General features: G+C 38.5%; 1 protein-coding gene across 4 annotated transcripts in view; it reads left to right on the top strand.

The window, feature by feature from the left end:
- The window catches only part of LOC149287386 (arfaptin-1-like), a 44,233-nt gene extending 30,474 nt beyond the window's left edge, over nucleotides 1-13,759 (top strand). For all 4 annotated transcript variants that reach the window (XM_089492879.1, XM_089492877.1, XM_089492880.1 and 1 more), the window contains exons 7-8: nucleotides 6,958-7,132; nucleotides 13,604-13,759. In XM_089492879.1, the coding sequence (XP_089349005.1) occupies nucleotides 6,958-7,132; nucleotides 13,604-13,759 (331 nt within the window). The remainder of the gene's footprint in view (nucleotides 1-6,957; nucleotides 7,133-13,603) is intronic.
- The last annotated feature ends 9,827 nt before the right edge of the window (nucleotides 13,760-23,586 follow it).

Genomic DNA, 23,586 nt, shown 5'->3' with positions numbered 1-23,586 from the left:
AGATCAGTTTTTCCCTATGCGTTATCACATCTGAAAAGAAGTCTTTTGTTTCCATTCCCATTAGCGGTTAATGCTGCATAAGGAACAAGGCAATTAGTTTTTGTTTTGTTTTTTTTAGCTCCTAGCAATTTGTTTATCAGTAAATTTACCCCTCTTTTACATCCTGAGATACTTTTTTAGGGTCCCATTTAAGTGTAATCCCTGAAAAACAAAGCATTTTTACCACTTTATTTGGAGTAATCCCACTCTAAATAAGGATAAAATTGATGATGATCATTGTGATGTCTTCTGTTTTCAGTAAAGTGCCAATTGGACCACTATTTGGTTAAGTAACAATTTCTCATGGCCCAATTCTGAAGCCTGATTAAGACCCTTGTCCAACGCTTAATTCTGGATTGAACAAGTATTTGATTTTTGTCAAATGTCACATTTGGACCCTTGGTCAAGGTTGCACAAATCCCATGCAGGTAGGACACCTAATGGCCTGTGCTGTTTTATATTGATCTCTATGGATATATTCTCTCCTGGCTGTAGCATAGATTTGTCACACGCCGTGCATTATGACATCCGACAAGTTGCGTTGTCATAACTGTTAAACTTTCTTGGAGACGCTGTAGCTATAAGCGCTTATCTCTTTATAGTATTCACTGAATATCAGTGTAAAAAGTTGTGTGGGTTTTTTAGTGCTGTATACTAAGCTACCCTTGCTTCTGTGCATACTTTAGAACCGATTCCCTGTTTTCTTTCGATGTATTGAAGAATCAGCTTTGCCTTAATGTGTATATATATACCGGTATTTCAGTGTGGTGTTCTTCAACCCACATCCCATTCATTTAATACATCAAATAATACAAAATAATGTTTTTGGCACTGGTTCTGGTAAAGTTTAATAGCATGTTGTGAAACCATGTAACAGGTTCCCATAATTAATGTTGATGTGCTTCGTAGTTGTAAAAATATGTTATTGCCCTCTCAAGTCTGATCTTGACACAGTCACAGTCCTGAGTATCTGTGATTGATGGCATCTCCAGATCACGTGCAGATATATTTGGGCATGCAAATGTATGGTGCGATGGAGCACAGCTGTCTTTTTAGTATCATGCATTAAAATAAGGCATTTGTTCAAAGTATGACATCTTATTTTTTGTACCTAAAATCTGTACATCAATTTCTTTGATAAAACATAAGATACATCACACAAGGCATGCTGGTGTCCCAGGGAGCCCCAGAACAATGAATGTGTGTATATATATGTGTATATGTGTATATATATATATATATATATATATATATATATATATAAAGTACTTTGTACGCACTTTCTTCTTCATTGTAAAAAGATGAAAAAATACTTGGCTCAGAGAGAAGCTGCAGCTCCCGCCTTCTCCGTTGTCTGACATTTTTTCAGCTGATTTGCTGCTTGAAACTCCATCCATTACATGCCCTGCAGAATCCCCTATGTACTGCAAGGTGGCCACCATGGACTTAAAGGGACCTCTCAGCTATCATATGCATTGTGTGTATATATATATATATATATGCATAAGTGTATATGATGGCTGACTTGTCCCTTTAACCCCTTGATGACAATTGCCGGTCCGGGCACCTCACGGAAAAACATGTCGTTTACGACAATTGACGTGCCAGGACTGGCACGCCTTTAAACGGGTGCAGAAAGCGAGCTACTTTCGCTTTCTGCACCCAAACGGCGTTGCTGTAATGTCTCGACCTCGAGGCATTCAGCCACGCCACGATCGGCACTAAGGGGCCATCTCTGGCCCCTCCCTTGGTCGTCAACATCCGCCTGTTTTAAAAGCGTTTAGGAGGCAATCAACGATGTCTGTCTGATCAGGAGGCATCCAGTGACACCAAACACTTACCTCGGGATGGACTGTGACCGCTCCGGAGAGCGGTCACAGCCGCCGCTGCCGGTGATCTTCACCATCAGCAAGATGGCGGCGGCCCGGGAAAAAAAACAATAAAGATGAAAAAGTTCGCTAGATGGTCGCCAGACTCTGGCTGCACTTGCAGGTTGAATACAGGTACTGCATTCAACCATGCAAGTCAATGGAGCCCAGCTTTTTAATCACAGTGTGATTAGTAAAAATAAATTAAAAAATAAAATTAATAATAATTAGAAAAAAATAGTAAAAAAACAGTAAAATTTTAAAAATTTCCCACTGATGTCACTATCAGGGGAACCTTCAAGTTGAAAAAAAAATGTTAAAATTTTTTTTAAAAAAAAGGCAAAAAAAATAAAATATATATATAAAAAATTAGCATATTAGCTTAAAACAATTTTCGCATGGAAAGAGTTAAAATACTGGCATATTAAATGCCCATGGGGTGTCTACTTTAAAAAAATGTATGATTTGATGGGGTAAATTGAATTGGCCGGGTACAACAATGTCCCAATTAACACGGGGGGAAGGATGGCCACACATCTAATTTCCAATTAGAAAAATGCACCAAATACCAAATGTGGCCTCTTAGTTCCCCCAAAAAATGACAAACCCATGCATGTGGGGTATCACTGTACTCAGGAGATGTTGCTGAACACATATTGGGGTGTCATGTGACAGCGGCATATACCAGGAGCTGTAAATTTATACATAACATAGGTGTGTGGGGGAAAAATACACACAAAAGAATACTACTGCAGACTTTGAAAAAATTCTGGTGGTAAAATGTGTGCATGCAAAGAGTTAAAATACCAGCAATTAAAATACCCTGGGGTGTCTAGTTTTCAAAAATATATGGTTTTATTGGGCACACTGAAATGGCCCGGCTCAAAGATGTGCCAAATAGGACATGGGCAGTTGATCGCCAAACGCCAAAGTTCAACATTGAAAATGCGCATGCCCCAAATGTGGCCCTTTTGCCCCCAAACAGCCAGGCAAAATCATTCATGTGAGGTATCGCTGTACTCAGGAGATGTTGCTAAACACATATTGAGGTGTTTTATGATTGTGACATATACCAGAACCTGTTTATTCATACCTGAAGTAAAATGTGTGTGACAAAACAAATGCAAAAAATGACTACCACAAAGTTTGACAAAGACTGGTGGTAGATATGGTGCATGGAAAGAGTTAAAATACTAGCATTTGAAATACCCTGGGGTGTCTAGTTTTCAAAAATATATGGCTTTATTGGGCACACTGAAATGGCCCGGCTCAAAGATGTGCCAAATAGGACATGGGCAGTTGATCGCCAAACGCCAAAGTTCAACATTAAAAATGCGCATGCCCCAAATGTGGCCCTTTTGCCCCCAAACAGCCAGGCAAAATCATTCATGTGAGGTATCGCTGTACTCAGGAGATGTTGCTAAACACATATTGGGGTGTTTTATGATAGTGACATATACCAGGACCTGTTTATACCTGAAGTAAAATGTGTGTGAAAAAACAAATGCAAAAAAAATTACTACCATAAAGTTTGCTAAAGGCTGATGGTAGAATTAGTGCTTGGAAAGGGTTAAAATACTAGCATTTTGAATACCCTGCGCTGTCTAGTTTTAAAAAATATATGACTTGATGGGGTAAATTGCACTTGCCGGCTTCAAAGATACCCGAAATGGCACATGGGGGGAAGAATTACCAGATTTTGAAAAAATGGCTTTGAAATAGCAAAACGCTACCTGTGCATATTGCCCCATAATGTGTAGAAAAAAGAAAAAAAACAAAAACATTGGGTATTTCTAAACTCAGGAAAATAGTAGAATCTATTTAGCAGGTTTTTTCATTACCTTTTATAGATGAGTAAAAGATTTTTCAACTAAAAGTCATTTTTTTCTAAATTTTTCACCATATTTTATACTTTTTTTAATAGTAAATAATATGATACAATCAAAACAAAATCTAAAGAAAGCCCTTCTTGTCCTGAAAAAAAACAATATCTAATGTGTGTGGGTTCAGTAAACGGGAAAGAAGAAAATTACAGCTAAACACGAGTAGCGAAGAAATGTTAAAAAGGCCTTTGTCACGAAGGGGTTAATCACAGAACCGTCGCCTTCTCACTAGTGGATTTCAGTAAAACTTGTTTCTACAAAAGAATGAGTTTTGTTTCAGCATTTCTGTTAGTAGGTGCACGTTACAGCTAAACACGAGTAGCGAAGAAACGGCCATTGTCACGAAGGGTACAAAAAGTAAAATCAGCCTTTGTCACGAAGGGGTTAAAGAGGCACTAAATGTAAACAATAACAAGAATGGTCCTATACTTACTGAGGTACATGGACATATCTTTGTCACCAAATAACCAACAAGGAGACATGCAGATAAACCGCATTAGCTGTGAGCAGGGCCGGCCCGACAATGGATCCGAGTGGGGCAACCGCTCCAGGCGGCACTCTTGAACTTCGCCGCCCCAAGCCTTTTTTTTTTTTTTATAAAGAGAAAGAAAGAAGCGCCGGTGTCAGTACCCGCTCGGCGCCCCTCGCTCTCTCCTCTGCGGCGAGTCTCCCTGTTCGGTCTAGGTGCCGGCTTGTAATGCTGAGTGCCGGAAGATTACCTCATTTCCGGCGCTCAGCATTGCAAGCCGGCACCGAGACCGAACAGGGAGACTCGCCGCAGGACTGCTGAAAGGTAAGTACAAGAAGGGGGGGGGCGGCAGGGACGGAGGGAGAGGAAGGGTACATAAGGGGGGGGCGGCATTTTAAAATTCGCCCCAGGCGGCATTTTGCCTTGGGCCGGCCCGGGCTGTGAGAAAAAAAAGCTTTTCAGATAAAGCGGCATCAGAAATTGTGATTTTTTTTTTTTTAGAAGCCCACTCTGAACACTAAATGACTTCCTTAGGGTTTCTCCTGTAAATCTTCCATATATACCCAACACTCTAAGGGTATAGGCGGTGAAGTTTCTTCAAAAGGTAAAGATTCTATGTAGGAATTCGATGAGGTAATGCTTGTATGCCACAATCATAAATCCTTCTTTGGGATGCTTGAAAAATAAGGGTTTCACTTAACCCTTTTGTATTTTGTTTCACAAATAGAGGCAGCAATCGTCATAGTAACAGTCTATATTTTTGGTTTCCAGTGCTGGGAGGGGGGTTAAAATAGTTATTTTGTGCTCTCACAGTAAGTTCTGTAGGTGCTTCACTGTGTAACAGATATCTGTCTTTCAGACACTCACAGAATGTTCGAAGTCAATAAGAGATCTTTTTGGAGGTCTCTATAATTCATACCATCCAGACAACTAGTGGTCATCCCTTAAGATTGGAAGAAAAGAGCTTTCATCGTAAACATAGTGGGCTGTTCAATTGCGGAACAGTGTTTTGGCCAATTCAATTAATATATTCAAAAAAACTTAGCATGTTTTACTAGATATGAAATGTATTCAGGGTTATCACAAGTAAAAGTAGATATGGAAATGCTGATCCAGAGTGAGTCCGGCTGCCTTGGAGTCGAGAGGGATTTTTTTCCCCCTTTTGAGATGACATTATGGTCTCATTGTGTTTGTGGAATGGTTGACCCTGCTACTAGCGGAAAATGCATTGGGAGCAGCTTGTGTGCTCTTAATGCCTGGCGTGCACCTTCATGCACTAGACCTGGAGATGAGTAAAACACTGACCTCTGCAAAGAATCAGGACATATCCCGTCATTCTGTAAGAGGGATTCTGAATTCAGATCGCGTCGATGATATTTAGTCTTTAAAACAGAACCGTATGGATACTTTTGTGGTTCTTCCAGATTTTAATTCAGCTCGTGGTAAACAATATTTGCATTTTTGTTAGCATCAGCCTAATTTTTATATTGGTAATGGAAATGAGTTGGGTGTGTGCGTGTGAAGACTGGGCATGTTTCACAAAAAAAAATTCTGCTTCATTTGTCAATTTCAGTTGTAACAGGAAGCAAGAACCTGTTAATCGGTCTACAATTACAAATGAGCAATGAGATTTCATGCTCGGTTCTCATGTAAATAATTGTTTCTTGGTAAGGACACATCAAGAACAGTCTATCGTTTATTTAGATCTATTTTATGTAAATAAATCCTTGAGAAAGCATTGTTGGGAACAAAGCATATACTTGTAGAAACAAACAAAAAGTCAGTCGGACTGCTAATTGATATAACCGTGTCCAAGCATAGATATTAATTTGAAAGAATATATATATATATATATATATATATATATATATATTAAAAGACCCATGTAAAGGGAATGGAGAAGCTAGGACCCTTAAAATCTTATACTGCTGACCCCATAATGTTGGCATGGCAACCAGGTTCAACCATTGGTTTCAAATGGCGCACCCTTAGGTTTTGGCTTAAGATGACCAACATGGTGGCTGAATCTGTGGAGAGCTACAGGTTTTCTACTGAAGGGTTGCTTATATGGAAGCATAGAACAAAGAAAAAAATTGAAATGAGGTTCGGAATGCTGCGCTCTCACAAATGTGAATTCTGGGCATCGGTTTGCGGTGTTCAGACGGCTTTGTTAGTCTTATGAGACTGAGACGTCGGCTTTGTCTCTAATACAGACAAAAGGCTCTAGGTGGGATGATTAGCTTTCCTTTGTCTTCACTATGCCAAATAATTATAGTTTTATTAAGTCTAGCATTGTTACACCCATACATTAAACCAGTATTACTCTCCTAACACGTGCATCTCGCTAGGTGAGCGTTAAATCTGTAATTAATGGGAAAATAAACCTGAAACGTGAAGCGTTATTTTCACAGTATATCCAACCTTGAGAACAGTCATTTCACTAAAACGAAAAAATGTCTGTATGATCTACATTGAACATAAATATAAAATTAACCCTGTAAGTGGCAGAAGATTACATTGTTTTAACCAGGCACCTTGATTAACTTTTTGTTTGACAACTTTCTCACCAAGGCACATGCGGATGAAAGCTGCCGTTTCTCACGTCCTTTATATTACCTGAATAGCCAGCTCATTTGCTAATCCCTCAGATTATAACCAACATAGAGATTGATTGGTCTGCGGTTTGTTTACATGACAGGGTCGAGTATGACGCATATCGCACAGACCTGGAAGAACTGAATATGGGGCCCCGAGATGCCACCACGATGCCGAAGATTGAGCAGTCGCAGCAGCTTTTCCAGGCGCACAAGGAGAAGTATGACAGAATGCGAAGTGATGTTTCTATCAAACTAAAGTTTCTGGAGGAGAACAAGGTAATTTGCCATATTGTGCATAGGTTTAAAAAACCAAAACACCCTCTGCCTGCTGCCTGACATTGTGTGTGTGTCCCATACAAGATGCTTTTGTGTGTTTAGCATTGCTCTGTTCTGCACTTAGCTGACCAATTAGCTTGAAATTAGGTTGCATTATAACGCAAGATTTCAAATTTGCTCTCTCCCTGACCTTGCTAGAAGTACCTGATACAATACAACTTGAATATGTATAGGACTGGAGACGATGCGGGATCTATACATTTACTTGCAATTATTGCTAGACAGTAGATAATGTTTCTTGTGTTCTACATTGACATTGAAATCACTGTTTAGGTGATACTCCCTTTTACATTGTTTCACTGTAGTACTAGGGTGATTGTATGCCTTTTTATTCTTCCAAAAGCAAGCAACACCCATCTGCCTCGGGTCATTTTAGCTGGCAGCTTTCAATAAATGATACTAACAGGTTGAAACGCAGTGTGCTCGTGTTGTTCTCCTTTGGCTGACGTTCTAAATGGTAATGTATAGGGGTTCTGACCCCTTATAGCTTCAATACCAGTCACTTCTGTTCACTTGTTAGGTGGCACTTGGCAAAAACTCAGCAGGTGTAGCCTTTACATTGACCTCCAACAGTGTGTGAACACTGATAAACACTGATCAAAGTAATCTGCACTGTTTGACGTCTAAAACTGCACCGTAATTGTGACGCAGGCTAACTTGCGATTCACTTTACATCTCAGGAGTTCAATTTATGCCCAGTGTCTTCCCATTTGCTGAGAATTAGTCTTACAATCACAATACAGTAGCTCCACTTATCCAAGAGACATGTATATTCCAGTTTTGAATATATCATTCTTCTGCACGAAGCATTCCTTCGAACAGTTTTATCCATAGATGCCCACCAACAAATGTATAGCGGCTCTTGAAATGGTCCTCATGAAGGATAAGCAAATAACTTCATAGGAAGACATGCCGGCACAGAAAGCTCTTTCAGATTTCCAAGAATGTTTTGTTTACGTGACGAGATGTAGATACCAAAAAATGTGAGGGATTGAGACTGTTGTGGGAGAACGCAGAGTTACACCAATGTTGCCATAGAAAATCATGCATCTGAGCTAAGCCAGGCAAAGCAGAGGTATGAAAATTTCAGATCTTCAAAGACCAAACATTGTATGCTTTGTACATGTAGGCTATGATGGATCGGCATCACGTTCAGCCTTACTGCACAAAACAACGTGGAAGTCTGCGATTAAGACACTTTGAGCGCAGACGTTAGTCACATATCTTCAGAAAACATTGTGCTGTGTTGATTCTCTCAGGAATGAAAAATGTTAACACGTGTGAAGCAGACTGTAAAAGCACATAGCTGAAATATTAAATATATGCTGCAGAAAAAAATGTCCTCCCTTGGAATAAAATGTTTGTTCAGCAACAGGGAAGGGCTTTTTACTTCTGGTATTTTTTTGTACTTATTTTTTTTTTATTTTAGCTTTTAAATACCAATTTCTCTGAGAAGATTAGTATCTTCAAGATAAGCTATTCATAGTTGCCTAGTTTAAGGTGGGACAAGCACGTGAAATGATACCCCTGGCCAAATGTATGCAGCATATGTGGCTGTACATGAATGTGCACACACACACACACAGTCTATGCAGGTCACAAGGCAAGCACACATAAGAAGGGGTTAAATTCCATGATTATGCTAAAGAAATAAGCTCTTGGTCTACAATTGATCGGTTCTGTTCACTGTAAGAGGAATGAAAAAACTAAACTGATCGGGAAAGGTTACCTATCTATAAATAACAATATAATCTTTATTTAATTCATTAAAATAAAGCCTTAACAATTCAGCCCCGCCAGACTGGGCCGTGAAGCTCCTATCTTATATTGTGAGTGACAATGTATACGTAAGTATTGTGTATTTGCTGGCGAGTTGCTGTAACAAATGAATAGCTCAGGAGCTCGTTCTGGAAAATCTGGAGGGATGCTTCCATTCAGTGGTTTCTGCTTACCCATCTTGAGTTTGTAACATTAGGTTATTTTATAAATGCCTGTTAATGGAAAAAGGTACATGTTAAGATTTAGGAGTCCCTGTCTAAAACAAAAAAACAAACAAACATTGGCATTCAGCAGGTTCTGAAATCGTTCTTGAAAGAATTGTAGATCAAACAAGGAAAAATAGATGCTCAGGCTAGGCTGACGTGTTTCGCCTTTCAGGTTTCTTCGGGGATCCGTTGGACCCATTTGGGTGCTTTTAAATTGTAAAAAGGTTTCTTTCCACTAAACATGGGTTTGGTTGATGCATCGATCTCCCATGAATTGATGAGCAGGGTGTGAATTGTAAATCACACTCATATCATTTTTTTAGGGTTACCCCCTTAGGAAACATGGGGAATAAATTGGGAAATGTTGTTACTCCACTGTAAGAGGAAGCCTGCGTGTTTAACTTTCCCCATCTTAACGGCATCGCATGTACAGTCAAAGAACATTCAGCTGGGACGGGGACGGTAGCTTCAGGGGCTGATCTTATACTGTAGAAAGACTCTAAAATGCCAACATCTATATTATTGGTTCCCTGGGCCCGTCTTGTCAGCCACTTTCTGTGATTAGAGGTGTGACATTCACAAATCATGTATTTTACCATTTTATGAACTTACTTACATAATGGTATTTACAGATTTTTTTTATAAAAAATGCACATTGGAAAGCATCCTTATTTGTTCAGCATTGTAAGTGACTTCTACTCTTTAGGATCTGCATGATGATGAAGAATGACTCGGGTAGGCTTCACGACAGTAGATTGTTACATTAGCTTTGCCAGAAAGCTTAGATTCTTTGAGGTGAAGTAGTGCTTTACTATGAAATCAATATCTCCAAAAGAGTTTCACTGACTGCAACACAAAATTACAAGCTATAGGCAAGATCAGTAAATGAACCTCCTAGCGCTAATGTAACTGCTTCATGGGAATAAAAAAATATATGTATATATATTAAACAAATAAATTGCTTGAAATTATTGATAGCAATTTGCAGAATATCTGATGCAGGTATCTTTTGTACATCATAATGTCGTTTGGTATCCAAGAGCCGTTCCACTTTACCGGAGTTTTTAAAATGTGATAGTAAATTCAACTGGTGCAGTTATAACCCTTTCAGCGTATCTACCACACATTTATTTTAAAGAGAACATTAGTTACTACTACGATTAATCCATACTCTGCCCCTAAATCGATTTTGGTGAGGTAGTGTGAACTTTCAACGGTGACATCACGCGACTCTTTTCTCACAAAAGGCAGAGGCAGAGGGTCAGTGAGAACAAAGCTTCCCCCTGCAGCTCGGTGGTTATTAGCGTAGAAACTCAGTTGTTTTGGACACACAGATCATTCCAAGAAGCTTACTGGTCCTTAGCAGCCTAATTACATTAAGGGAAAGGGAAGGGCTGTATTGATGATCCCGAAAGCCGATTAAATAAATGTATTCCGTTATATTTTAACCTCAGACAAAGTGTTCTGGTAGAATTTGCAGGGCCTCCATTTATTCTTTTCATAAAGACAAAACATCTCAAGAGGGAGGTTGCATTGGTTAAAATGTTAAACTCCCTACACACCCCTTTTTACCCCAAAAAATCACATAACTTGCTTTTATTCTTGTGGTCAATTGTCTGCTCCCCGCACCTTTATTTATTAATTACTGTAGGTGGGGAGTTTTTTTTGGTGATTATGCATTGTTATAAGGACTAGAAATTCACCATTTGATCAGAACGCTCTGCAAGCTTTGAAAGAAGTAACATTGTGCTTTAGTTACTTCATGGAAAAGCTTTCTTTTTTTATGTCAAACAGGGAAAAGAAAAAACGTCGGTGCGCTAAGCTAGTCTAAGGCTCAAATAATACAAATGTATAATACGAGGCCTACCAAACAGGTGTAAGCATGCTGCAAAAACAGTGTATTGGCTGTACAATGTATACAAAAAACAAAAACTGTCTGCGCTTCTTACCCTAATAAAGTTGGCAACAAATATATAAACATAATATAAATGAGAGGTTTTGGTTATATGAATTGGCCAAAGCATAATTAAGCTCACCCGCCACGTCAAGGCACACTCTCAATAGGGTGAGAACCTACGCTCACCTCCTACATAGTGGGCACACAAAGCGCAGACAGTTTTTGTTTTTTGTATACATTGTACAGCCAATACACTGTTTTTGCAGCATGCTTACACCTGTTTGGTAGGCCTCGTATTATACATTTGTATTATTTGAGCCTGTGACTAGCTTAGCGCACCGACGTTTTTTCTTTTCCCTGTTTGCACATATTTGAGGTTGTTGGCTCCTCATTAGTCTGGTTGCAGCTTGCTGTCCAGGGGTTAATAGGGAGGAGGTTTAGGTAAACAAAATATGATGTCCAAAATAAATTGCTTAAAAAAAATGTATCAAATGCAGGTGTCCCCCACTATAAATTCATGTTTCACACCTACAACTCTGCCCTCTCTCTCGCCAAACAGCTCTACTTCTCCACTCTCATATCCTCTCTTCCAACCCACGACGCCCTTCTCTGTCCCTCCACACCCACACCACTAACCTCTCTCACTGCCCAAGATCTTGCTACCCACTTCAAAGAGACGATCGAGACTATTAGAAAAGACCTCTCTTCCTTACAACTCCCTCCTACACCACTCACTCCACTCCTACTATACTAACTGGCTTTTCCCCTACAACCGAAGAAGAGAGAGCCACTCTTCTTTCTTCCTCTCACCCAACAACCTGTCCCCTCGACCCCATCCCTTCACACCTCACAAAGTCCATCCCTTGGTCCATCACTTACCCACCTATTTAATCTTTCTCTATCATCTGGAACTGTACCATCTGCCTTCAAGCATGCGCTAATCACACCAATTCTAGAGAATCCTTCCTCAGATCCTGTCAGTTTGACTAACTACCGCCCTATCTTTCTGCTTCCTTTTACCTCTAAGCTGCTTGAACGGATTGTGCACAATCGCCTCACTAACTTCCTCTCCTCTAATTCCCTCCTTGACCCTCTACAGTCTGGTTTCAAACCCCTTCACTCTACTGAAACAGCTCTAACAAAAGTCTCCAATGACTTGCTCTCTGCCAAAGCAAAAGGTCACTACTCTATTCTAATACTACTGGATCTCTCTGCTGCTTTTGATACTGTTGATCACCACCTTCTTCTAAACTCACTTGCTTCTATAGGCATTCGAGATACAGCTCTCTCCTGGATCTCCTCATATCTGTCTAACGTTCCTTCTCTGTCAACTGTCAAGAGTCCTTGGCCCTCTGCTTTTCTCTCTTTATACTTCCTCTCTTGGCAAACTAATCAACTCATTTGGCCTCCAGTATCACCTATATTCAGATGATACCCAAATCTACCTGTCTTCTCCTGATCTCTCTCCATCTCTCATGTCCCGTATTACCAATTGCTCGTCTGCTATTTCCTCATGGATGTCACAACACTACCTGAAACTTAATCTTTCTAAAACTGAACTCATTATCTTCCCTCCCTCCATCTCCACTCCACTACCTGAATTCTCTATCATCATTAACAACACGACTATCTCTCCTACTAACCAGGCCCGATGCCTTGGGGTCATCCTTGACTCAAACCTCTCCTTCATGCCTCACATTCAGTCCCTCGCCAGATCCTGCCGCTTGCACCTAAAAAACATCTCTCGTATCCGCCCATTCCTCACCCAAGAATCCACAAAAACTCTGGTTCATTCACTTATCATTTCCCGTCTTGACTACTGCAACACTCTTCTGGTTGGCACTCCACTGTCTCGACTCTCTCCTCTACAGTCTATCCTAAATGCCGCTTCTAGGCTCATCTTTGCATGTCGCTCCTCTTCTGCTTCCCCCCTCTGTGAAACCCTCCACTGGCTCCCAATTACCTTTAGAATTAAATTTAAGATCCTGGTACTGACATATAAGGCCATCCATAATACTGTTCCTCCGTACATTTCTGAACTCATTAGCAAATACTTGATCCCTACGTTCCTCCCATGGGCTAAGGCTCTCCTCCTCACTCATCACCTCTTCCTTTTCCCATCTACAAGATTTCACTCGAGCTGCCCCATATCTCTGGAATCTACTCCCAAGGAACCTTCAGCATTCACCCTCCCTCCCTACATTCAAGAAACATCTAAAAACCCACTTCTTCAGAGAAGCATACCATCTTAGCTGCTAGAACTTCCTTGTCATCGATACAACCACCACAATACCTCTCACCCTTTCTCTATGCCTTATGTTTGTCACCCCATTTCCCTCTAGATTGTAAGCTTGCAAGCAGGGCTCTCTCCACCAAATGTATCGGTTTGTCTTAGTTTGTCAATTCTTGTCTTGTCATATCCCTTGAATTTATGTATTGTATTAAGCGCTGCGTAAACTGTTGGCGCTATATAAATAAAGGATAATAATAATGACACTTGTAACAAAGCCTCTGTTTCTCCACCCGCAGGTGAAGGTTCTTCACAATCAGCTCGTCCTTTTCCACAACGCGATCGCTGCGTATTTTGCTGGGAACCAGAAGCAGCTCGAACAGACGTTGAAGCAATTCCACGTCAAATTGAAAACTCCAGGAGCGGACGCCCCATCCTGGCTGGAGGAGCAGTAATCAGACTTCAAAGCAAGAAGGCTTTGTCTACACAGGGCCGATAAATTTAACTTGAGAAAGGGGGCTCAGAATCTTATGGATTCTTACAGACAGCTTTCACGTTTTCCTTTTTGTCATACTTTAACAATCAAATTTATTAATGGTGGAGTGGGGCTTTAATATATCCAGGCGCAGATTCTGTAATTTAATTAGGGAACACTTTTTTTTTTTGTACAATAAATGTAGGTAAAATGATGTCTTTGCACTGAAAACCAAAATAAATAACGACCATTTTTGTGGCCCAGATAGTGGCCAATTGAAATGTTTCCAAAGGGTAGTTAAACGATTTCTATCAAACATCAGATTTTATATATCTATATCAGGCTTCTGTGAGGAGTTCTATGTAACTGAGTTTTTATTAAAAAGGCAAGAGTGCAGATATTTTGTAAATTCATACAAATAAGATTTTTTTAAAAGCCTGTAAATATAAAGCAATTAAGATAAACCAGCTGGCTGGGAGCTGTGCAACTAGCAGGAGTGCTGCCCCTTACCTGAGGACTTTATTACAGTAGCATGGCCCGAGGACATCTCCAGCTGTTCATTGGCCTTGTTACTGCAGAAAGTACAATAAGAAAAAATGCAATTTCCACAGATTGAAAGAAAGGTTTTGTTTACTTAGATTACTCCCCAGCACTCAAACTGCTGAACATCACATTATAATGGTCTTTCAGATGTAGGGGGGGTTTGATTTACTGAACCCTATTAATAGCTACTCGGGTAGCTTGTGGCTGGACAAACGGTTCCGTATTGGGGCCAAACTTTGTGCAAACTGTGAATCCACGAGCTGGTCACTGACAAATTTACTTCCCTATACTTTCTCAGCAGATCTCAAACAAGTCTAGACTCTATGCTGATTCTGCAGAGAGTTCCTCCAAGTCCAGCTTTTTATTGCACATAGCATGAACAATAGTTTTTCATAGCAGTGGATGTGCACTCCCAAGTCTACCCCTACTTCAGATGCTAGTTTGGTCGTTACTCTTGGTGGTTCAGTTACATTATGGGTCGACCTGATGCCAGCTAAAGCAGGGTAGTGAATTGACCATTCCTAAAACATCTGTGAGGAGAGCCAAGGAGGTTTTAGGAGGTTAAGCAAATTTTCTATATGGTTCAGAGGGTTACAGATACAATTAGCCTGACAATCAATAGATGTAAACAGAAGTAGACTAGTTGTATACCACAGTAAATCTGTTGTAGCTCAGTTCTAGGTATTTTGGTTTGTTATTTGGAGTTTCAAGTTTAATTTTCAGGGAAAGGGGAAGAGGCGGTACATTTTCCCTGAATGCATTTGACCAAGTCAGCCCTTGTAGCATATAGAACAGTTCTAGATTTGTCTTATTGATTCATTAGTGTAAATGCCCACACGACATAACTCCATCATATACGCCTGAACTTACCAAGAATTGTCATTCCAAATATATCCAAAAAAACAAGTTCCTATGACCATAGTTGGTTTAGAGTTTTTGAAGAGCAATACGAATATTAACTAGAATGTCTGTCAACTATATTAATACATAGTCTAAGATTCTTATTTTAACTTAGTTCATCATCTTTCCCATAAAAACTATATCTATCTCCTCCCCTCTCTAAGGCTTTCTGTGTAAACATGGTAAAGGTTGAGGTTTTTTGTCCCTTAATAATGTATTTTTAAAGAGCCATTATACTATTAATACAACATTTTATCACATCTTGCATTATTAAAATTAACTAATAGCATGCTCTAAAAAAGCAAAAGAAACTTATCTCTGCCAGCCACTCCATGGAGGGCAGTGCGGCTCTCCTGCGGTAGGGAGAGGATGTCTTCAAACATGTACATTTGAGTTGTCGGATCTCTCTCCCTAAGGAGAGGGGGGGTCTCTTTATCTGTTCTTTTTTTCGCAATTAGATAAAGGTTTCAAACACTGTAATGGTAGTAAGGTTTGATAAACCTCTTTATTACTAATTTAACAAAAATCCCCTTAAAATCCAAGGACTGTTTAAATGAGATAAACCAAATAAAGAATGTAAAAACAAATGAAATATCATGGATTGAACAGTGTGCAGACTCGCACTCAATCCAAAATTGCTGCTCAGGATATTGGACACATTAAGGCTTCATATCGCACTCCAGTACTGTCTGCTGGAACTACATCATGGTATTGTAATCCATGGCTGTACCTCAGCTGCAACGGTTTGAATGAGATTGGGTGGTGAATGGGGGAGAGAGGCCTTGAATTTAGATACAAACCATGTTGGCCTTAATTCACAACGATGTGCCTTGTACGATGTGATCTGCCGGTGTTACGTTTTTTACTCGCTCCATCTCCTGCCTTTTCACCCCAAATTTGTAGAAATCCTATTCAATTAAAGTTAATTTAACTGATCCTTGCACACTAGACCTTAGATTCCTGAACCTATCCCCAAGTACCATTATCGGCACTGTACTGAGATACACCAAGTAATTCCTTAACATCATATAGTGATTGGGAACTAATGTGCAGGCGTTAAGGAGAAAATATACATTGTACTAATTAACATTTTCCTTGGTATCATTTATAATCTGTTCTATAACTTTGTTTGTTCCGTAATGTTTATCATTGCTGTTTTTAAATGAATGTTTATGGGGTTCCAGACATGGACAAGCTGCATTCCGCTGTGTTTTTTTTCTGTTAAATGAAGTATAACATATTACAGTGTTTACTACATAGATTGTGATTTCTGTATCATATGTTTGATTATGTAACAATTCATTAGCTGACCTGGTTGTAATGTACATGATATTAAAACACATAACAAATCACAAGATATTCTCTAATGGTTCCTTGTTCCATTTCTATTTTTGTTTCTGTAACTTGATATTATTCTTGTAATAGATTTTTCAAAATCTGTCAAGTCTCTGATGTGAATTTTTATTCCAATTAAAAGTGCTTTGGTAGATTCTGGTTAAAATTTTGAATAGAATAACCAAGTACAGTAACTGCCAACCTCGCCTTTCGGTCTCTGCCAATCTGAGTCTAGAGAGGTGGCTTTTTTCATGACCTGGGAGTATTTCCTACAGTCCAACTTTTGCAGTTTCGGTTAAAATGACTGAAGGTGAAGACCTGGAGCATTACAAACCTATGACTCTTACACAAGATCAACTATTTTCCAGAAATGGCTTTTGAACTTCCCACTATCTGGTTTAGGGACCTTGTGTGCCGATAACTTCAGTCTCTCTTTTAAACAGTGCAGTCATGCTGAAAATATATATATATGCAAAGTGCTCCCCAAGGAATAACTTCAGTCTGATGGCCATGGATTGATATTCGGCAGGGCTGACTAAAATGAGGCTTCATTATTCACCATGGCTTACAAACACCTGGCCCTAATAACCTCTTTCATTGGACTGAGTTTACAGGGGGACGATACCTTTCCCATCTGATTACCTGGCACATCAATTCAAACAAGCCTCTAACATTGCTGATATTTGTTCCTCCAGACAGAATAGATTACTAAAAAGCCACAAAATGGATTGCCCCAAACCAATATGACAAATAAGCAACAAACAGAGGACAAATACTTGTTTTAAGTTCTGGACTATATTTGCATATTTTTAAAACTATCAGGTATGACCAATTCTTTAAAGTGAACTAAGAGCTATAGAGGTTCCTAAGTGAAACCTGTACAGACTACCCCCCCCCCCCCCTGTAAAACCAGGTGTGAAATAAAGCAATTTTGTTCTGGAGAGATAGAAAATTGCCCTATTTGTTGAGTTAAGCTTTCATATGAGGAGTAGTTTCACCTTTTAGAATAATTAATCTAATAAAGTCTGTTTACCTTTGGGGAAAAGAACAGTAAATATTTTTTTTCATACAAAGAACATTGCAATTTAATCTTAAAAGAAACTAGCCATTTTTATTACTAGTAACAGATGTAATACATTTTTGAAAAATTTTATTTTCTAAAAGATCACTAGATTTTGAATAATATAAAGTTTTTTTTTCCAGGTAGCTGCATTTGTATGTGTTCTAGCTCTGTTATCGCAGCCAAAACCCTTGACTCGTCATACTACCTATGGTAAACAATAGAATGGCTCTGTTTTAATCACTCAACCAGATATTATGACTAATTAAGGTCCATGGGGGAATGGACTTCATTAGCATTACCATAAACAATCAGCTCAGAGTGATTTTTAAGCAGGGAAAGTCACCCAAAATATCTTATGACTAACAACAATGGCAGCCTCTGGACCAGGTAAAGGACTCCCGCTTTTTTTTTTTTTTTAAACTTTTTTTTTACTTTTTTGTGCTTTATTGTTATTTCCAAAGATCCCAGCAGTAGGCAGATCTGCTGGGAACTTTTTTCAGTCTTTTCAGCAACATCCTTGTTGTTTCGCTGCCAAGAAAGAATGCCCGAACTTCTGTATAGCTGCCATCTTTCAAACATTTTTTTTTAAAAGGTTAATCTATTTTTCAAAATACACTGAAAAATATATAGCAGTATATTAATATGGTAAATATGCCCAAAGCTGTGTTTGTGACTGTTACCTTTTAGTCTCTTCTACTGAGAGTGAACACAGTCTCTCACCTTGAAGTGACCCCTTTTGTCCTCTGGTGTCTCACTGTTCAGTGCTTAAGTGTTTAATACAAAGCAAACTTTTTTCTTCTTATGTCTTGCCCTATTCTGTATATAAAATTTTTCACCTCTTCATGCACATATTGGCAAAGTTTGCAAAAGCATAGCCAAAAAATACCTGTTTCTGTACTACCAGCTCCCATATTGCATGGCAAGCATATGGCTCATCATAATGGGAGCTGTATGTCACAGTAGCAGAAAAAAATAAGCATGTAAAGGGTAAAACTCTAATAACCTACCTTTCACTGCTGCAAGTGATCCTGCGTTGAAAAGAAAAACAGCTACAAACCAAACGCTACCGAAGTTTAAAGTAAAACCAAGCGCTGACTGGCTCCTTGTTTCCAATCAGAAGACAGCTAGGTAACAAATTTTAGTCGCTGACCATGAAAGGCACTAATAAGAAAATAATGTCCCCTGTCTGCTATGAAAACTACCAATAATCCTAAAAATATACACATACCATATTTACATAAATAGATCAACTCCTCTATAGTGTACACTTGCAGGGCCCTCTATGAGTTTGTCTTAATCTGTCAATTCTAGTTTTGTCATACCCCTTTAATATATGTATTGTAAGGAGTGCTGTGTAAATTGTTGGCGCTATATATGTGATATGGGGATTACTAGCTCTTTAATGGGATACAGAGTAGCTGCCAAGTATATCAGGCCCCTGTAGGCAGCCAACTGCTTCCAATGACTCTTAGATAGTAGGTTTAAGGTGGAAACGGTGTCTGTTTACTCAGCCAGCATGCTTTGCATGGCGTCTTGCTATCATATGCACTAGTGTTTGACCGAGTAAAAAAAACAATGTGGGCTATTCGAACACGTGCATCTGAAAGTATGTAAATATGGACAGAGTAATTAGTCCTAGTTTTTAAAGGACAAAAAAAACATTTTCATCTAACCAATGCTCTTTACGTCAATCAAATGCATGTTTGCAACAATGTTTGAAATCACTAATTGGCACTGTTTAATAATTACTGTGGCTAAAAGAGCTTTTATATGTTTGAATCAGTGAACGATTATGCACTTGAGATTAAAAATAGAGATTTAACAGCAGTGAAGAGCCATTCATTCCCTTCATTTTCAGGGGCAGTTTTATTAATTTACTTTCCAGTTTCCCAGGTTAATGATTTGTGAGATACTCCACTAACAAGAAATCGTTGCCCTTGGTAACCCACATATAAATATTATGTCTAAATTATATTTATCATATTTATATATTTAAAAAGTATTTGTAAACACACAAACTATAAAATCCAGACCCCAAATTAACAGCAAGATAGATTATTGTCAATTATATTTACTATATTTATATATATTTTTTATAATAGCAAAGACAAATAGTCTTAAAAGTGTTCTGAATTTACTAGATTGATCGTTTCATTTTAGAGAATTAAACTGTATGTTATCCCAAACATTCTCTATATTTTCTAACTTTTTCATTTATTTTAGTTATGGAATTATAAAAGGAAATGACAAGGATGAAAAACAAAAGTGCATGTAAATAATTACAATATAGCCACCGAGCAGGGATTTGTCAGAGACGTTCAGATAGATAGTTATTTTGCACCATTTTTCCTCATGGTAAATTGAGATCAAGCTGGGCCAAAAGGTTGGGGATATTTCAAGAGGAGAGGAACGAGGCAGGTGAGTGCCCCTTCATATAAGGAACGGGGTACGCACCAACTTTGCTCATGGTGGACATTTACTGGGGTTTGGAGTGGACAATTTAATGTTCTTCCATAGACCTTCACAAACTTTGCCATGGACACTGGTGTCCTTGTAAGAACATTTCACCTACCTGTAGGTTAGACCACCAGTGGGACCAGGTCTTGTAATGAAATTAAGAACGTGGAGATTGATGTATTAAAGATGTGAATGTCCACTCTATAGAGCATCATTATTTTTTACGAGTGCCAGTGATAGAAAATTAAGTTACACTTAGCATTCTGCAATGGCCTGGTAGGAGGCTACATATATTTTTTTTGTGGACATGTTAGATTTCAGGTTGGGAAGGGCTGTCTATGGCTTGGAAAGCTATGATTCCCTTGTTAAGGCTGCCCCAGGACTTGCTCACAGAGATTCTGTACATGTTCCTTAAGAGGTTATAGCCTTGAGGAGGCCGACAAGACATTTACATAGGATCCAATATGCTGTCAATTCTGCTTATACAGCTTTTCAAAACAATAATGGAGAAACAAGGAACCCCTGCCTAGTCTCATTAAATATCTTAAAAAGCATTTGTCCTGTAGTACTATAACAGTTGTAGTAGGAGTATCATAGCCTCCAGAAAAGCCACACACTTGGTAGGGAACCCAAGGTTTAGTAAAGTATGTAACTTAAGCTGTTTCTGCTTATGAGGGTATTTTGTGGACCACAGTATGCGAAATCAGGTCAGATGTGGATATTGTCATATGCTTGCAGTTGTATATCAGTGCATACGCAATGACAAAATAGTTTACGTCATTAAAATGCAACCTGCTCATATTGTGTGTGTATCATATTGTGTATTACATCCCAAGTTCAATCTTTAATATTGATCTGATTAATTTCACAAAATACAAATCAAACTTTGCACTATTAAATTGCACTGCTTTTCTCCCTTTTTTATTCTTTGAACTGTTTTTCAAATACAGTTAAACTGATATGTCTCCCAAGAAATTGGTGACAGATTCTGCTTAAGTAATTACTCTATTAACTGGTCAACCAAAGAACCATTTGCTGTCTGTTGTGTATTACATTCTGTTTTATGGAAATCGCTGCATTGTGTCAGCTTAGACGTGTATGTTCCAGCAGGAAAGAGTATTTCAGAACTGTATGTCAGAGAACCTAGGACCGTGAATTGAAATTAATTTATAGTGGAAAACAATCACCCTTTCATTCTTCACATTATCTGGCGTATTCACTAACTGGAGAGCTGTGGTTTTAACCATTTCACCCCGCTATTCATTATGAAGTATGATAACTGTCAGTTTAGTCTTTTGTGGGGTTTTTTTTTCTTAGCATCGTATTGATAATGTCTCCTTTTTGAATGCTATGCTATTTCTATTGGCACATAAACAATATCAACTGGTTTTATAAACCTCGTTGTAATAACAGAAAATTTGATTAAAAGAGACAAATAAATGCACATGTTTTTCTGCACCTTAATTTACAGCAGATGGTAGTTTTAAGAAATAGTGAAGTGATGTGATAATGCCTGCATTTCAGTGCCACTCAGTCATAACTTCAAGTCTACAATTTCAAATCAATATATATGTATAAATATATAGGGATTCAATGACACTGACTGTTTCAATGGGCATCCCTCAGATTTTACACTGCAATCCGCTTTTTATTCTTTAAGCATCTGGTCAGACCCTGGTAGGAAACTACAGTGTCTGGTCAGTAAAATATTTGCAGAGCAAACAGTGTATAATGACATAGAGGAGACAGTTCCCATGAAAATGGGTGAGCTACACTATCATTACAGAGAACATGTAAAGTTGTGCTATCCTAAAATGTTAAGATAAAAAACAGAAGTCATTTAATATTTGTATCTGCCCTCCATTGGCTGCCCATAGCCTCTACAATTAAAGTTAAACGTCTGACCCTTACCTACAGAGCCCCTAACACTAAAACCCAAAAATCTGCTCTTATCTACAAGTACTCTCCTAACTGCTCCCTTCCCTACCCTCCTAATACCCTCAAATAGCATCTTAAAGAAACCATAAGTCCTCCCTACATTTGAGATCTCTACCCCCCCTGACCTCTCCACATCCCCCTTGATACAGTCAAAACAAGCAGCCCCACTCAATCCTGTCTTCTCCTTCTTTACCAGTATGTCGACGTCATTATTTTTAACATTATTGTTAAATTTGCACTCTCCCCGTACTGAAATAATTATTGTCTTGCTTTCAAGTGCTAAGTTATACATGGCAGGTTTACATCAGTAGTTTAATAACCTCCTATATTTTTTGGTGTTTATTTTTTTTTACATGTCATGTAATAGAGAATTGTTTAATTAAAGATCTCAGCCTATACGGTAATAAAACAAATTTTTGGGGTTCTCAGATGGTGTATTAAATAAATGTCAGCACAACACGAATCCGAATGCCCTGCTAATTTATGTCATGTTTAGGTGACAGGTCTACTTTAAATTATCTTGGCTAAGCATCATTGAAAAAGAAAGAAGTCGCTTACAGCTGTTATTTATTAGAAAGCAATAGCCAGTTACATTGTATCTATGGGGATCATTTGGAATGCATGGGATTTTCCCAGCATAGATTTCTTTAGACAATAATATACATGACAACTGCAGGATAGGCTGGGATTTTATAATAAAATCTTCAACATTTTTGAAAAAGGGATCCCTGAACATTTTCTTTTTCACTAATTCAGATTAATTAATCTTAATTAAGCAATTAAACCAATTGGTTATTATAAATCAATCTTTAAACTAGACCTTTTAAAATGACCATATCATGCATAGATGACAAGTCTGCTTTTTACTTGGAAGATACTTTATCAAATATATCCGAGGATATTTTCATCTAAAGACCTCTCATGTCCCATTGAGTGTCAATATAATGTCTCATACAGCCTAAAAAATAAAATAAAATAAAAAAAAAACCACACAGCTTAAAGCACTTAGTAAGTACTGTAATATGCATTCTATAATTCCTGTAATAAAAATAAATGGCCTTCCTAATATGCTGCAGCTCCCAGGACAGCTACTGGCAGGAAAACACTCCCATTTAAATCAGTAGAAGCACTTTCTACACATGAATTGCAGGGGGTCCCATTAGACCCCCCCATAAAGTTCACGCAAGCCAGCAGACTGCTAAACAGGAGATGGGTTTAGTTACATGCACCTCCTGCATGTCACAGAAGTGAGGAGTAAGTAAACCGTTAATTTAAAGGAGACATTAAAGCATCATGGTATATATATGCTGGCTGTCCCTTTAAATGAGGCATTCCAGATTCTCAAACCTCATATTATATGAATTTACAAGCAATATTTCAATCTATGAGTCAGTCGAACCTCTGTGCCGATGCCATAGTTAAGGTATGTAAATAGAATATGTCAAAACCCATTATTTTCTCCATACCTTACATTTTACAGTTCTATACACTAAGTAAACCTATGCAGCTAGATTTACGGATTAAAACGTGCAATGCATATGTAATAAAACTTAACTTGCTTTTCTCAGAAG

This window comes from Sceloporus occidentalis, unplaced genomic scaffold (genome assembly GCF_023333645.1).
Source record: "Sceloporus occidentalis isolate IW3139 unplaced genomic scaffold, rSceOcc1.0.p SCAF_61, whole genome shotgun sequence".
Lineage (NCBI taxonomy): Eukaryota > Metazoa > Chordata > Lepidosauria > Squamata > Phrynosomatidae > Sceloporus > Sceloporus occidentalis.
The sequence above is the reverse complement of the archived record's forward strand: the minus strand, read 5'-3'. Positions and strand labels throughout refer to the sequence as shown.